General features: G+C 47.2%; 2 protein-coding genes across 12 annotated transcripts in view; both read left to right on the forward strand.

Moving 5' to 3' along the window:
* The first annotated feature begins 32 nt into the window (after positions 1 to 32).
* Positions 33 to 4,669, forward strand: CCDC163 (CCDC163 homolog). Of its 11 annotated transcripts, none has more exons than XM_055137936.1 (11): positions 33 to 181; positions 577 to 710; positions 797 to 830; positions 982 to 1,175; positions 1,395 to 1,476; positions 1,789 to 1,960; positions 2,071 to 2,138; positions 2,728 to 2,795; positions 3,383 to 3,480; positions 4,027 to 4,157; positions 4,376 to 4,669. In XM_055137936.1, exons 2-11 carry the CDS (start codon positions 633 to 635, stop codon positions 4,492 to 4,494), a joined length of 1,044 nt encoding a protein of 347 aa, XP_054993911.1. In that variant the 5' UTR covers positions 33 to 181; positions 577 to 632; the 3' UTR covers positions 4,495 to 4,669. The 11 variants fall into 11 exon arrangements, with proteins under 11 accessions (XP_054993911.1, XP_054993917.1, XP_054993916.1 ...); XM_055137937.1 differs by lacking the exon at positions 33 to 181 and adding an exon at positions 186 to 243; XM_055137942.1 differs by lacking the exon at positions 577 to 710 and having other exon boundaries at positions 35 to 181; positions 800 to 830; positions 985 to 1,175.
* Positions 4,670 to 8,440: 3,771 nt separating this feature from the next.
* The window catches only part of TESK2 (testis associated actin remodelling kinase 2), a 118,356-nt gene continuing 112,320 nt past the window's right edge, over positions 8,441 to 14,476 (forward strand). Inside the window, exon 1 of the mRNA XM_004620560.2 lies at positions 8,441 to 8,758. The gene's annotated coding sequence lies outside the window, so the exon portion shown is untranslated. The remainder of the gene's footprint in view (positions 8,759 to 14,476) is intronic.

Below are 14,476 nucleotides of genomic sequence, written 5' to 3' on the forward strand. Positions count from 1 at the left end.
CGGCAGCTTGGACTCCGTTTCCCAAGAACGACTGAGCGCGGCAGCGGCTCAGCGCTGTCTCCGCCCGATGCATCCTGGGATACGTAGTTCGCGTCCCCGTTAGCGCCCGCCATTCCGTTAACGGAGATACTCGCTTGACCGGCAAGCGACGCGGCGTGTGTGCGTGTGAGCGGGAATGCAGGTGCGTCTATTCCAGGGAAACGGAGTCCGGCGGCCCGCAGCGCCGGTTTGGCTCCGCGAGGGGTAAACTCAGTTTCCCAGATGGCGCTGCGGGAACCGGGGGAAGTGCCACTGTCCCGGAGGGTTTGAACCGGACGGCGGCAGTAGCGGTTGGGACTGGTTTGGTGTGATGACACCCGTGTCCGGCGCTTGGGGAGTCCTCGATCAGGATCCGGCACCCCTCAACTCCCACTTGATATTTGCGAATCCGGGTGTCCAGTCCCCTCCCCCCCGCTTCCCTAAGCGCGCTGCGCACCTCATCCCAGAGTAGCTCTGGTTGAAACTGCTTCGCTTCTCCTCGTCTTTTTTGAACTGACGTGGTTGCCTCTTCCTGGGCTTGTGCTTCTGCTGTCTTAGGCTGCCCGAGCAAAGACACGAAATACCGGGTAGTTTGATCCCCGCCCCAGGCTATAATGAGTAGGGGCCTGAGCTGGTCTGAGCAGTTCGACGCGCTTCTCAGTGCTACTGACGGGAATGTGGCCCGCATTAAGGTGGGGGAACACCTCGGCGTCCCGGTTGGGCTGTTAATCGAGGGACTCTCGGATCCTATTGACCTGTGTACTTGTTTCTCTTGTAGCAGCGGCTGTACCCTCACGGGATTTCCACCACAGGTACCTGCTGCTCCCTAACTCCCTACCGCCCCGGGCCCCATCCACGATTCCTCCCAAATTCCAAGTATTTTCTTTCTCTACAAACAAGAGCTCCCCATCCCTCCTCCCCTTCCACCCACTCCTTCCTCCAGATTGTCCCTTATTTCTTCAGCAGGAGACCTATTAAGAACCTCGGTTTCCCCTCATTACTTGTCTCACCCGGAGTCAGGAGTCCAAGCTCAACAGTCTCGGGCTCTGGAGACACCACTTGTCCCAGAAAAGCTGAGGTGGGCTAATGCCCCTAATGCATCTTCTCTCTGGGATGAAATGACTGTTCTCAGATCCCAGCTTCGATCCCAGGAGCAGGTGAACTGTGGAATCTTAAGTGTGTAGTTGGGGTGTTTATGTGAGGGGGGAGGTGATTAGGATTTAATGATGGCCTTTTAGGCGTGGGGAGCCACTCCTAGCTGTGCCTTGGGGACTGTGTGGTGCCTGGGAACAAAGCCAGGGCTCCCACATGCAGAGTATGAGCTCCAGCCCTTCAAGCGATCTCCTCAATCCTTTATATTCTTTTTTCTCGACTAGTCAACTGAGACACTGAGGTCAACCATGCAGGACCTGTTGGGCGAGCAAGAGCATCAGAAGTCCCAGATCTGTTCCCTGGAAGGTATCTAGTAGTTTCCTTCATACTCAGCCTATGTATGCACACAATTAGTTCACATACCTGGTATTTATTTATTTATTTATTTATTTTTGACCACACCTAGTGGTGCTCAGGGCTTACTCCTGGCTCTCCACTCAGGGATCACTCCTGACAGGATTCTGGGGATCAAATCTGGGTTGGTTGCATGCAAGCAAGTGGCTTATCCTCTGTACTAACTCTCTGGCTCTTTGCACATGTTTTGATCAGTAAGTAAAGCCTCTAGGCCCACATGTAAAGCTGTTATGAGGGTCTGACCCCCAACTTGTTTCTCTATAGCATCAGTAAAGTTATTGCAGGCGTCCCCAGCTGGGAGTGACCTTCTGGAACAGCGCCTGGAGGAGCTGAGAAAGGAACTGCAAGACCTTCGGAATCAGATGCGACCTCAAGAACACACAGGAACAGGAAAATACTGTGCTTCCAGTAGCCGTTACCAAGAGCTGCAGAATGAGTAAGTGGGGGGCAGACCTCTTCAGGCCTCTGAACTCTGGTGCTTAAACGAAGGAGGCATCCTCTGGGTTTGTTATTGGTTCTAGAATGACACTGCTGTCACTCTTGTAGGCGACAGATGCTGTGGGAGGAGTCAGAGGCCCTGAGGGAGGAACTGAAGTTGCTTCGAGACCAGCTGAGTGAGTAAAAGATTGAGAGTGGGTCTGAAACTTTCTGTACTTCCCCCCGCTCCAGAAACCCTTTTTGCTTCCTCTGTAGGTTGTCATAGCTCTAACTGCTTGAGCCTGACCAGGAGTACTTTTTCTTCTTTTGGTTTTTGGCCCCTGCATGGCAGAGCCTGGCAAGCTACCCGTGGCGTATTCGATATGCCAAAAACAGTAACAAGTCTCACAATGGAGACGTTACTGGTGTCTGCTTGAGCAAATCAAGGAACAACGAGATGACAGTGCTACAGTGTTGGTTTTTGGCCATATCTGGAAATACTCAGGGCTTACTCCTGGCAGGGCCTAGGGGACCATATAGGTTGCCAAGGATTGAACCTGGGACGAGTATACACAAGGCAAGTGCCTTACCTACTGTATTCTCTCTGGCCCCTTTTTCTTGAGTTGTGTTAGGGTCCTCACACATGGCAGATAAGTGCATTATCACTGACTTACATCCCTGACCTCCAAGTCTTGCTTTTTTTGCCTCTCAGAGTCACACTGTTGAAGCGGAGTGGTACGGAACAAAGTTGGATCACAGCCTTTTAATTTTTTCTCTCATTTGTAGGCCAGAAACAGGGACTAATGCTGAAACAGATGACTGAAGGGAGGCCAACTCAGACCCAAAGCTGGAAGGTAGGGCAAGAATTTCACCTACTCAGGCAAGGGGGGGTGGGGGGCAGTGGGGAGAGGGGGTGCAGTGGACTGTAGAGATAGTAAAATAGTACAGGGGGTAAGGCATGTGCCTTGCATGCATGCGGCCGACCCAAAATAAAACAAAACAAAAAGAATCTGACCTATTGGGCCAGAGTGATAGTCTAGCAGGTTTTGCATGCAACCAAGCCCTGGGCTTGATCCCTGGCATCTCATATGGTCCCCCAAGCCCTGCTAAGAGAAAGTCCTAAGTACTGCTGGGTGTGACCCAAAAACCAAAAACCAAAACCAAACCAAGAGCCTGACCTATCTTTCCATACCGGTCTGTGAAGGTCCTTTGCACTATTCTGCAGGCTGGCCAGGATGTCCTCTCCCACCTGTCCCTTTCTGTCTCTTATGCTAGAATCAACTCCCTGTGAGGTGTTTCTTCTCAGTTCCTCTGCTTCAGGCATTGAGAAACTTGCCCACACTAAAGGAAACCATGTGTGCTGAAGAAGCTAATCACAGGGGCTGGGGGTTCCCTGCTGGCGAGGGAGAGGCTTGGTACTCTCTGGACTCTCATCTGGCAGATTTTGGAGCAGTTGCAAAGTGGCCAAGAGGGCAGTGGTCATACACTGGAGGAGACCAGGACAGCAGGCCAGGATGACTGGCAGGAGGATGAACTCAGGTCAGTGGCTATAGATGCTGCGACATCGGAGGGGATTTATCCACAGAGGCCAGGCCAGGGAGGACCAAAGTACAGCTTTTCTGTAACTCTGTATTTTACATGGGTCACTTGGAAAGTGATGAGTCTTTGGGCTGTAGTCCATAAAGGCAATATTGTTTTTGTTTGTTGTTTTTTTTTTTTTTTGTGGGTGTGTGTGTGTGTGTGTATGTTACTTTTTTGGTACTAGAGATCAAATTCAGGGCAGAGGCATGTTTTTTTTTTGAACCATTGAGCCACATCCCTGGCTCTGGTTATTCTCTTTTGTTGTTTGTTTGTTTTGGGGGCCACACCCACCTGTGCCCAGGACTTACTTCTGGCTCTATCCAGGTACAATCTCTTCCACCCCCACCCTGGTTATTCTTTACTTAATATGGAGTCACTGAGATATTTATATATTTGGAGAATAAAGGGGGAGAAGGCTGGGACCTGGCCTCAGGAAGGAGATAGTTCTGTTCTGGTAGGTATCCTTGACTCATCATCTCCCTCTGCTTCTGCTTCCCTTCATAGGAGCTCAAGTCACGACCTCCAGAGTAAGCTCCCCCTGGCTGCCAGCTTTGCCATGTCTCCTCCATCTAACCCTGAAATCAATCTTCTAGGCAGTAACAGTAACTGGAATCTTTTAAGGAAGTACGGTGGGGGTAAGGATTCCAGTTCTGGTGAAGGCTCAGTCTGAATGGTGGCCAAATACCAGATGCATTATTTGGTATTAGGTAGAATAGAATCTCCTAATTCTGTGAACCTATTGGCCTTTGTTGTTAGTTATCTCAAGTCAGGCCATCACAATGGCCCAAGGTCTAGTTCTGTGTCTGTCACTGTGTTTGCTGATGGTTTATTCTCTCTTCCCTTTCCTTCTTAGATCTGCAGGGGAATACCCTTTCTAACCTGGAGCTCAGCAGCTCACAGCTCCAGGTTCAGAGCCTTAAGCAGGAGGACCTTTCCCTTACGGGCTCCAAGATGCTCCTGAGTGACCTGTAAAAAGAGAACCTGTAAGAATAGTAAGAGGAAGTTTTTGCTCACTTTCCCCTCCAAGGAAGGAACTGTTCCTGACTCCCAGCCTGTTCCTGATCAGCTGGTTTCTGCCCTTGCTATAGAGGCTTGTTACTACCTGCCAATCCCTGCCCATCAACTTTAATAAAATGGTTCAATCCGTCCTGCTGTGTTTTCTGTGAATCAGAACCCATGTGGGATAGACTCTACCTTTCTATGTCTTTGAGTGCTGCCTCCTTTCTCATATCTAAGTTGATTGACTTTTAGAGATATACTTTTTGTTTTTGGGCCTCACCTGGTGGTGCTCAGGGTGATGCGCCTGGCTCTGTACTCAGGGGACCCGTATGGGATTGAACCCAGATTGGCTGTGTGCAAGGCAAGCACCCTACTTGCTATACTATCACTTTGGCACTTCATGAAGTCTTTTATACCGTATTTTGTGTAGAACCCAGTGGTGCTTGAGTTCTACATTGGGTTTGGTGATCGAGGGTTGCTCTTGGCAGTGCTCAGGGGACTATATTGGACCAGGAAAACTGGCCCTTCTGTATACAAAGTATGAGCTCAGGGGCCGGAGCGATAGCACAGCGGGTAGGGTGTTTGCCTTGCACGCAGCTGACCCGGGTTCGATCCCCGGCATCCCATATGGTCCCCCAAGCACTGCCAGGAATAATTCCTGAGTGCAAAGCCAGGAGTAACCCCTGAGCATCGCTGGGTGTGACCCAAAAAAGCAAAAAAAAAAAATATATATATATATATATGAGCTCAGCCGATTGCTATTGCTAGAATGCTTACCAGTCTTTAAAAATTTTTTTAATTATTATTTTTAATGCTTACCAGTCTCAACAGACTGGAGCGATAGCACAGCGGATAGGGCATTTGCCTTGCACACAGCCGACCTGGGTTCGATTCCTCCGTCCCTCTCAGAGAGCCCAGCAAGCTATCGAGTGTATCCTGCCTACATGGCAGAGCCAGGCAAGCTACCCATGGCGTATTTGATATGCCAAAAACAGTAACAAGTCTCACAATGGAGACGTTACTGGTGCCTGCCCGAGCAAATCGATGAACAACTGGACAACAGTGCTACAGTGCTACCAGTCTCAATATATTTGCCTTGAATCAAGATGTATGATGGGCTTTTGTACAGGCTCCCATTCTCAGTTCAGTCTATCTGGGAAGAGAAATCAACTATCTGAACCTAAAGCTTGATAAAGAGGTGAGGGTTTTTTCTCCCTTAAACATGTATCTCACTTCCTTGTTTGCTTGTTATATTTCTTTGTTTCTTATTTCTACAGGAGAATTCTTTGTTCTCCCTTGAACACATTTCCCCTTTCTCTTCTCTTACATCTCAGCAATTTTCTGCTGGGGCCAAGCCTTGGGTGAACAAGCCTGAAGCAGGGACATCACAAGGATTAAGAAAAGAGAAAGAAATGATAGAAAAAGCATGGGATCAGGGGGCTAATAGCCTTGTGGACTGAGAGCCCTGAGGTCCTCAGCTTATAGTGTTAATTGATTAGAACCATTAAACATCAGAATTACAAACATTTTTTAATTGGATGAGATTTTACATATCTGAGGGTGTTGGTCAAATATAAACATAAACAGGTTTTTTGGAACATAAATATAAACATCGGTTTGGTTAAACATAAACAGATGTAAAGTGCTTCCTTCAGTGGAAATTCTAGAAGATCTGCCCCGGGGGCAGCACTTCATCTTGGGGCCCCAGCATTCTGGATTCTGGTCCCCAACAAGTTTCATTTAATAAAAACTACCTTGCTTCACACACACATACACATAAAAGACAATGGTGAGTAGGATGGTAACTATTTTGAGTTATGAGATGCATTCAAGACCCTGAGCTAATTAGCATAAAGGTCATGAGGAGTAGGCTTCTCCTTAGTATTAGAGAAAATGCTGACAGTGGGATGTTAAAGATTAAACAGAACCTATTCAAAACAAAAACAAAAACTTCCTAGTGTTGGAAATACAGTACAGCAGGCAGGGGGCTTGCTTTGCACACAGCTGATCTGGGCTCCATCCCTAGCACCATATATGGTGCTCACAAATAGTGATCCCTGAGCACAAAGGCCAGGTAAACTCTTGAGTACAGCTAGGTGTGGTCTGAACACAGCTGGGTGTGGTCAAAGAACAAAAAACTTCTCATCAAGGCCTATCTTTCTCTGAACCAGGTAGTTAAACTATCTCTGGGCAGGTGATACATCTGGGATGCTGGCATTATTCAACTCTACTGCTACCATCGCTCCACTTATTAACTGTTTTGCATCAGTCTCAATGGGAGACAGTTTTGTAAGGGTGACAAACTCTACAAATACATTGATTAGGGTCAGGGAGATAGCTCAAGCACGAATATACGTGCTTTGATTGTGGGAGGCCTGGGTTTAATCCTCAGCACCACATGTTCCCCCAAGCACCTCTTTAAGCAACTCCTGAACAATGTGTGAGGAGTAGCCCCTGCACACCACCTGGTGTAATCCCAAACCTCAAATCCCCAAACCGAATAAAACAAAAAGCAAACAAACTCCCAAAACATTAAATACAGGGGTGATGCAGGGCAATAGTATTAAAACTGTCACCAGGTGGCAGCACATGATTTGTTGCGAATGATAGAGAAAAAAAAAAAAAGGGTCTGACATTTAAGCCTAACTCACATTCCTGGTATATATTTTTTGACCACACCCAGTAGTGCTCAGGGCTTTAATTCTTGGCTCTGTGCTCAGGGGATCATTTGTGTCAGGGATCGAACCCAGTTGATCGCATGCAAAGTAAGTGCCTTACCTGCTATACTAAATTTACTAAAGCCTGATTTGAACTTACATTCTTTTTCCTTCTCTTTTTTGGTTTTTGGGTCACACCTGGCTGTGCTTAGGACTCCTGGCTTTACACTCTGGGATCATTCCTGGCCAGGTCAGGAAACTACATGGGTTGCGGGGGATGGAACCTGGGTCAGCTGCATGCAAAGCAAGTGCCTTACCTGCTCTGTGTCACTCTGGATCCTCAACTCCTACGTTCTTAACTCCTACACGTTTCTTTTAGATCCTACCAATAGGAGGCAAGTCTACATATGTCCCAGGGTGCACGGGTCTCTTTGTATGCTCTTGATTTGGAAACCCTGGTTCTGTTCTAATTTGCTCAGGCATAAAATTATGAGCTCCTGAGGTGCAGGCATAAGTATGCTGTGAAAGATATGTGTACGTTGAATAAGTATGTCTGTATTTGTTATCCAGTTCTTTCAAAATCCTGTTTTCAAGCCAATTCTGATACCTCCTCTAAGAACCTTCACCTACTTGAATCCCTTATGGAGATTATTCCCTCAGCATTTTAACCCTCGGCATTGCTTACTATTTTTTTCTCTTACTCTCTTAAGTCCCTAATAATTAGTTCTTCTCTAGCCAACGTGCTGAGATCCCGAAGGATTTTAAGATTCATAGACCATTTCCTTAGCCTTTACTTAGCTGTTTAGTTTTTTCAACCTTAAACTTCAACCTTAAATTTCCGATAGTTGAATCCATTTTCTGATGGCTTGGTCGACTGCCAATCGTTTATATGATTAGCACTTACGTTTATTTCGAATTGACTGCCCCTTAGTCTGAGTGGCTAGGTGACAGGGTTCTCCCCCAGGTGTATTTCCCTCCTCCTTGGTTCCGCCTTTCCTACACAGTGCCTCTTCTGTTTTCACCTCTACTTTCTTCCTATTGGTTTTCTTGGTGCTCCGAGTTGGCGCTTAGATCTTCTGATTGGTCTTCCTGGACGCCCGTTGTGCCCACCTCACAACACGTGGTATTCTTAGCGCTAATTGGACAACTCTGGTAGCTCGTTTATGAGGGATTGACGATTGATTGGCTGCTCTGAGGGAGAGTTTGAGGAGAGGGGCTGGGCCGGTTGAAGCCCCTCCCCCAACCCCCCTGCCTGCCGGTGCTGGCGTTTCTGTATCTCGGGGCAGGGGAGCGCAGCAGAGCCTCGGGCGCAGTTTGTGGCTGACCGGCCGAACCGTCTTTCCGGCCCCGCAGAACAGGCGGGGTGAGCGGCCCCGACTTTGGGGGCCATGGCTGTAGGCTCCTCGTCCTCCGCCGCTGCTAGGCTCGCGGAGTCGCCGGCTTCTGCGCGAGGGACCCCCACCGCCTCCGCAGGCTAAGGAGCCGCTGCCGCCTCGGAGTGGAGAGGGCGACTATGCTCCCACTTGGCCGCTGCCTCCCCCTCCCGCAAGCCCCACTCTGGCTGCTCAGTCCCGCCTCAGGTAACGCCAGGAAAGCGCGTGGGGCGCAAACCCAGGGGGCCCCCCTGCCCGCTCGCGCGACCGGGCTCCCCCATCTCGGCTCTGGAGCGCTCGGGTCTCCGAGCACGGAGCGAACCCCCTTTGCAGAGGTCCCTCTCTCCGTGACTGACTGGGGACACTCCGGACCCCTTCACCTTCCACTTTCACTCCCCTCAGGATCCGGACCCCGATCCTGTCCCGGGCTCCCCGCCACCTCCCCAGACTGCGGACCGATCACAAGTTCCTTCTCTCAGGGCTCAGCGCCCGCTTGGGGACTTTGTACATCTCCTCGGAAAAATGCTTCGTTTCTTAGATCTCCAGCTCTAGAGAGTTGCCCTTCAGCTCAGCACTCCGCTGTCTTTACTTCCCGCAAACAGACTCTTCCCTGGAAAATATCCCCTGAGCCCCGACGGGATACCCTCGACTACCGCCTCTTCTGTCATCTGGCTCACAGAGAACCTTTCCTTTCTCTGCCGTTCATAATATGGCTTTGAGGACTGCTCTAAGCCGCTATTTCCATGTAGCTAGAAATAAAATCAAAATTAGGTAAAAAAAAAAAAAGCTTTCCATCTATATCTCGGGGAGGGGGGGGGGAGAAGAGAGGAACAAGCCCCAGTAAAGATTTTGAATTTTATTCTGGAGACCCGCGGGAGCCCCTGGAGGCTGGTAAGCAGGAGTTCAGTGCCGAAAGAAGTGAAAGTGGAGACAGTGTGGAGGCAGACAGCCTAGGTAGGCAGGAAAGTGCTAATCTTACCAGGCAAAGGGGATGAACTGGAACAGCAGAGAAAACACCCAGAGATTGTCATGCTAGTCTGTGAGGTTCCAGAATAGAGCTGTGAGGATTAGTGGGAGGTTTGTGGACTTGACTGATGGTACAGGGGGATGGTGCGAAAAGAAATAATAGCATACATGCTTCGTTTGTGTGAGGCAGCCCCCTCCTCCCATTTTGATGCCCAGCACTGCAAAATAAGGAAAAAGGAAATTGGGAAGGGAGGTGACTCAAAGGGCTGAGTGCATGGTTTGCATGAAGGAGGCAGGGGTTGGAGTCCCAGCACCACATGGTCCCCTGAGCATTGTTGGTTGTGACTTCCAAGTACAGAGCCAGTGGTAGCACTTGAGCACTTCTGGGTGTGGACCAAATGTTCCCTTGTGCCCCCACATCCCTATCCTCTCACAGGGAATATAAGGCAATCTGAAGGGAAGTGGTTTTGAACAGGTCAAATTTGAGGTATTTGAGGGTAACTGAAAATTTGGATGTGAAATTAAAACTTTAGAAGTGGATACATAAATTCGAGGGTCAACTGAGAATATCTGGAACATGTTTGAATATTTAGGGATGGTAATGGTGAAGGAAGAGAAGAAAAGAATTCTGTACTAGAAGGAATATCATTGTTTGAAGGGTAAGACTCTGAGAAAGATTTAAGGAATGGGACAAAGACTGGAACAGAATGGCATTGTAATAGAAGAAAATAAGGCTTTCAAGAAGGAAAAGGAAAAGCAGGTGCTAAAGAATTAGGATAGAATTGGGAAAAAACTGCTGAAGTTAGCGATTAGAAGGTCACTTGTGTCTTTCAAGAGACACTTTTGTTGGGGGGGGGCTTTTTGATGACATCTGTTGATACTTAAGGCATACTCGTGGCTATGTGCTCAGGAATTACTTGCAATGGTGCACGGGGAACCAGATTCAGTACCGATCCCAGATCCAGCTGGGGTCAGCTGTCTGCAAGACAAGCACCTTCCCTCTATACTATTGCTCCAGCTCCAAGCAACACTTGATATGATTGTGGTGATGGTCAGATTATAATTCATTGAGGAGTAAAAGGGAAGCTGTGAGTAAAATTCTTTTAACAAGCATGGTTGTGAAGGAGCTCTGCTACTGAAATGATCTTTATTAAGACTATATTTATTACTAGGTACCATAAAGATGCTTTACAATAGCAACAGCCTTGTGGTTTAAGTAGCTCTTTTTACAATTGTGAAGACTATTATCAGCAAGAATTTGCTAGCTTTGAAACTTGTCTTCTTTCTACATGAGCACATTTGTGGTTTTCTTTCTCTCTTTTTTTAGTAGGTGAAACAGTTTTGCAGGTTTTTTTTTAATTGAAACACTGTGAAATACAGTTACAAAGCTTTCATGATTGAGTTTCAACTATACAATGATTGAACACCCATCCCTCCACCAGTGTGCATTTTCAACCACCACTGTCCCCAGTATCCCTTCCACCACCCCAACTCCATCCCACCCCCTGCCTCTGTGACAGGCACCTTCCTTCTTACTCTCTCTCTACTTTGGGCATCATGGTTTTACAGGGTATTTTTGTTTTTGTTTTTAGATTATACTTAGGTATGTTCAGGGCTCCCCTTTGCTCAGGGATCACTCCTGGCAGGGTTAGGGCACCATATGTGGTGCTGTGGATGAAACCCAGGTTTGCCATGTGCAAGGGTGACCTACCCACTGTACTATTTCTCTAGCCCCAGTGTTTCAGGTTGAAAGGAAAACTGCCTCAGGAAATATTATGAGGGGCCGGAGCGATAGCACAGCGGGTAGGGCGTTTGCCTTGTACGCGGCCGACCTGGGTTCGATCCTTGGCATCCCATATGGTCCCCCAAGCACCACCAGGAGTAATTCCTGAGTGCAAAGCCATGAGTAACCCCTGAGAATCGCTGGGTGTGACCCCCCCAAAAAAAACCAAAAAAAATATTATGAGCATTTGGGGTCAGAGAGATAATACACTGGGTAAAGTGCTTGCCTTGCATACTGCTAACCGAGGTTCAATCCCTGGCACTCCATATGGTCCCCTGAGTACTGCCAAGAATGCTCAGAGCAGAGAGTCAGGAATAAGCCCAGAGCAAAACCAGGTTTGTCCCCCTCCCCCCAAATATATTATGAACTTTTGTTTTTTGTTTTTGGGTCACACCTGGCAATGCTCAGGGTGGCGATGCTCTGGCTCTGCACTCAAGGATTGCTCCTGGCAGCCCAGAGAGAACATATGGGATGACAGGATTGAACCCAGGTCAGCCATGTGCAAGACAAATGCCCTACCCACTGTACTATCACTATGGCTCCAACTATTTTTAAAAAATTTCTTTAATTTGGGGCTGGAGCAATAATAGTAAAGTGGGTAGGGCGTTTGCCTTGCATGCGGCCGACCCAGGTTCGATTCCGAGCATCCCATATGGTCCTCTGAGCACCGCCAGGGGTGATTCCTGAGTGCAGAGCCAGGAGTAATCCCTGTGCATTTCCAGATGTGACCCATAAAGCAAAAAAAAATTTCTTTAATCTGTTACCACATTTGGTCCCCTGAGCATCACCAGAGGTTACTCCAGAGCAATGGCAGGCATTGCACACTGGTGCTTGGGGCTTACTCCTGATTCTGTGCTCAGGGATCACTCCTGGTGATGTTTGGGTGGCCAATCTGGTGTTGTTTGACGGGGGAATAATAAATGATTCAATGTTGGGGCAGAAGAGACAGTACAGCTGATAGGGCACTTGCCTTATATGTGGCTGACCTGAGTTCAATCCCTGGCATGCTATATGGTGCCCTGACACTGCCAGGAGTAATTCTTGAGTGCAGAGCCAGGAATTTCCAATTACCCCTGTGCATTGCTGGCCCCCCCCCAAAAAAAAACCCCAAAGTGACTTAGTGCTCATGGATTGTTCCCCATGGTCCTTGGAGGACCATACAGTACTGAGAATTGAACCCAGTGCTCCTAACTGCAAAGCATACACTCCAGCCCTTTGAACTATGTCCTCAACCCAACAATTTCTTCATCCACTCATCTGTTGTTGGATATTTGGGTTATTTCCAGATATTGTATATTATATATATAGCACTGCAATTAATATTGATATGCTTATCTTTTTAGATTATTTTTTTGTTCTTGGGTTCAGTGCCAAGGAGAGGAATTGCTGCTAGTTCATATGGAGGTTTTGTTTTTTTAAATTTTGACATCGCCATACTGTTTTCCACAGAGACTGAACCAAACAGCATTCCCAACAACAGGGAAGGGGTTTTGTTTTCCCCCTCCGCCACCGCACTGGTTTCTAGACTTTTTCGTTTGTGGGGGACCATACTGGCCAAGCTTAGGGCTTACTCATGATGGCCATGCTCAGGGATCACCCCTAGTGGGCTCAGGGATTATAAGCAGTACCGAGGATAGAACCTGGGTCAGCTGTGTGCACAGCAAACACCTTACCCATTGTACTATTTCTCTGACCCCCTGGTTTCCTGACTCTTTGAAATAACCCATTTTTGTTGATAGGAGGTGAATTTCATTGTTGTTTTGATTTGCATTTTCTTGATGATCAATGATGAGGAAATAAAATTTCATATACCTGTTTCATATATATGTTTAGCAACTTCCTTTTTTTTGATGGGTTGGTTTGTTTTGTTGAGTTTTGCTAGTGCTTTATATATCTTGGATATTAAGTCTTTGTCAGATGTATGGTGTGAGAATATTTTCTCCCTTTCATTAGAGTGTCTTTATTTCATTTTAAATTTTTAAAAAAATTATTTATTAGTGAATCACCATGAGGTACAGTTACAAACTTAGGAACTTTCGTGTTTGCATTTCAGTCATACAGTGAGAGTGTCTTTATTTTAGCCAATAATTTTCCTCCTTTTTTTTTTCTTTTCTTCTTCAATTTTTGGGCCACACCTGGAGGTTCACACCTGGCTGTGTGCTCAGAGATCTCTCCTGGTGGGGCTTTGGGGGCCGTAGGGGGTGCTGCATTTAATATGTCCAAGTCAAGTGCCTTGCCCTCTGTACTATCTCTCTGGCCCCTGAAACACACAAACAAACTTCTTACCTTACTACCCAAACTTCTTCCCAAGCTTTATCATTTCTACCTAAAATTATTGGGCTCCTTGGACCAAGAACTGTAGTAAAACTTGTGAGAATAAAGATATAATGTAAGACTTGGCTTACACATTGGAATACTATTTGTTTGCCAAATTATATTCAGATTTTTTTGCCTAAGAATACTATGCAACTGTTGTATTGGTAATAGATTTTTTTTTCTGTTTTTGAGCAGTTCCTGGCTGTGTTCAGGGCTTATTCCTGGCTTTGTCCTCATGGATCACTCCTAGAGGGGCTTGGGCAATCATATGGAGTTGAATCTGGGTCAGCCTTATACAAGTGTCCAAGTCACTATACTATCTCTCCAGCCCCTGATAATAGATTTTTATGTGTGTGTGCACGTGCATGCACACTTTTGCACGTGCACTCGCGCGTACATGCACACACACACACACACACACACACACACCTGCTCTAGGGATCAAACCCAGAGTTAGAAAAACAAAAAACAGAAAAACCAAACCTAGAACCTCACACTTGTTCAACCTCTGGACCATATCCTTAGCTTACAGGTTTTTTTTTGTTTGTTTGTTTGTTTGTTTTTGGGCCACTTCTGGTAATGCTCAGGGATAACTCCTGGCTCTGTACTCAGGAATTACTCCTGGCAGTGCTGAGAAGACCATATGAGTTGAAAGATCCCAGGTCAGCTGTGTGCAAGGCAAATGCCCAACCCACTGTACTATCACTCCAACCCCTATAATTGTGTGTGTGTGTGTCGGTGTGTGTGTTTTAAAGCTTCAAATTTCTTTGTCTTCTTTTTAAACACCCTACCTATTGTACTTTTTTTTTTTTTTTTGCTTTTTGGGTCACACCCGGCGATGCACAGGGGTTACTCCTGGC

Source organism: Sorex araneus, chromosome 5, assembly GCF_027595985.1.
Source record: "Sorex araneus isolate mSorAra2 chromosome 5, mSorAra2.pri, whole genome shotgun sequence".
NCBI lineage: Eukaryota > Metazoa > Chordata > Mammalia > Eulipotyphla > Soricidae > Sorex > Sorex araneus.

What these genes read in the sequence shown, in the direction of transcription:
- CCDC163 (XM_055137936.1), top strand. Translation starts at nt 633, where the DNA reads ATGAGTAGGGGCCTGAGCTGGTCTGAGCAGTTCGACGCGCTTCTCAGT. An exon ending in GTTGCTTCGAGACCAGCTGA is followed by an intron (nt 2,139 to 2,727) that starts GTGAGTAAAAGA and finishes TCTCATTTGTAG; the next exon opens with GCCAGAAACAGGGACTAATG. An exon ending in TGGCAGGAGGATGAACTCAG is followed by an intron (nt 3,481 to 4,026) that starts GTCAGTGGCTAT and finishes TTCCCTTCATAG; the next exon opens with GAGCTCAAGTCACGACCTCC.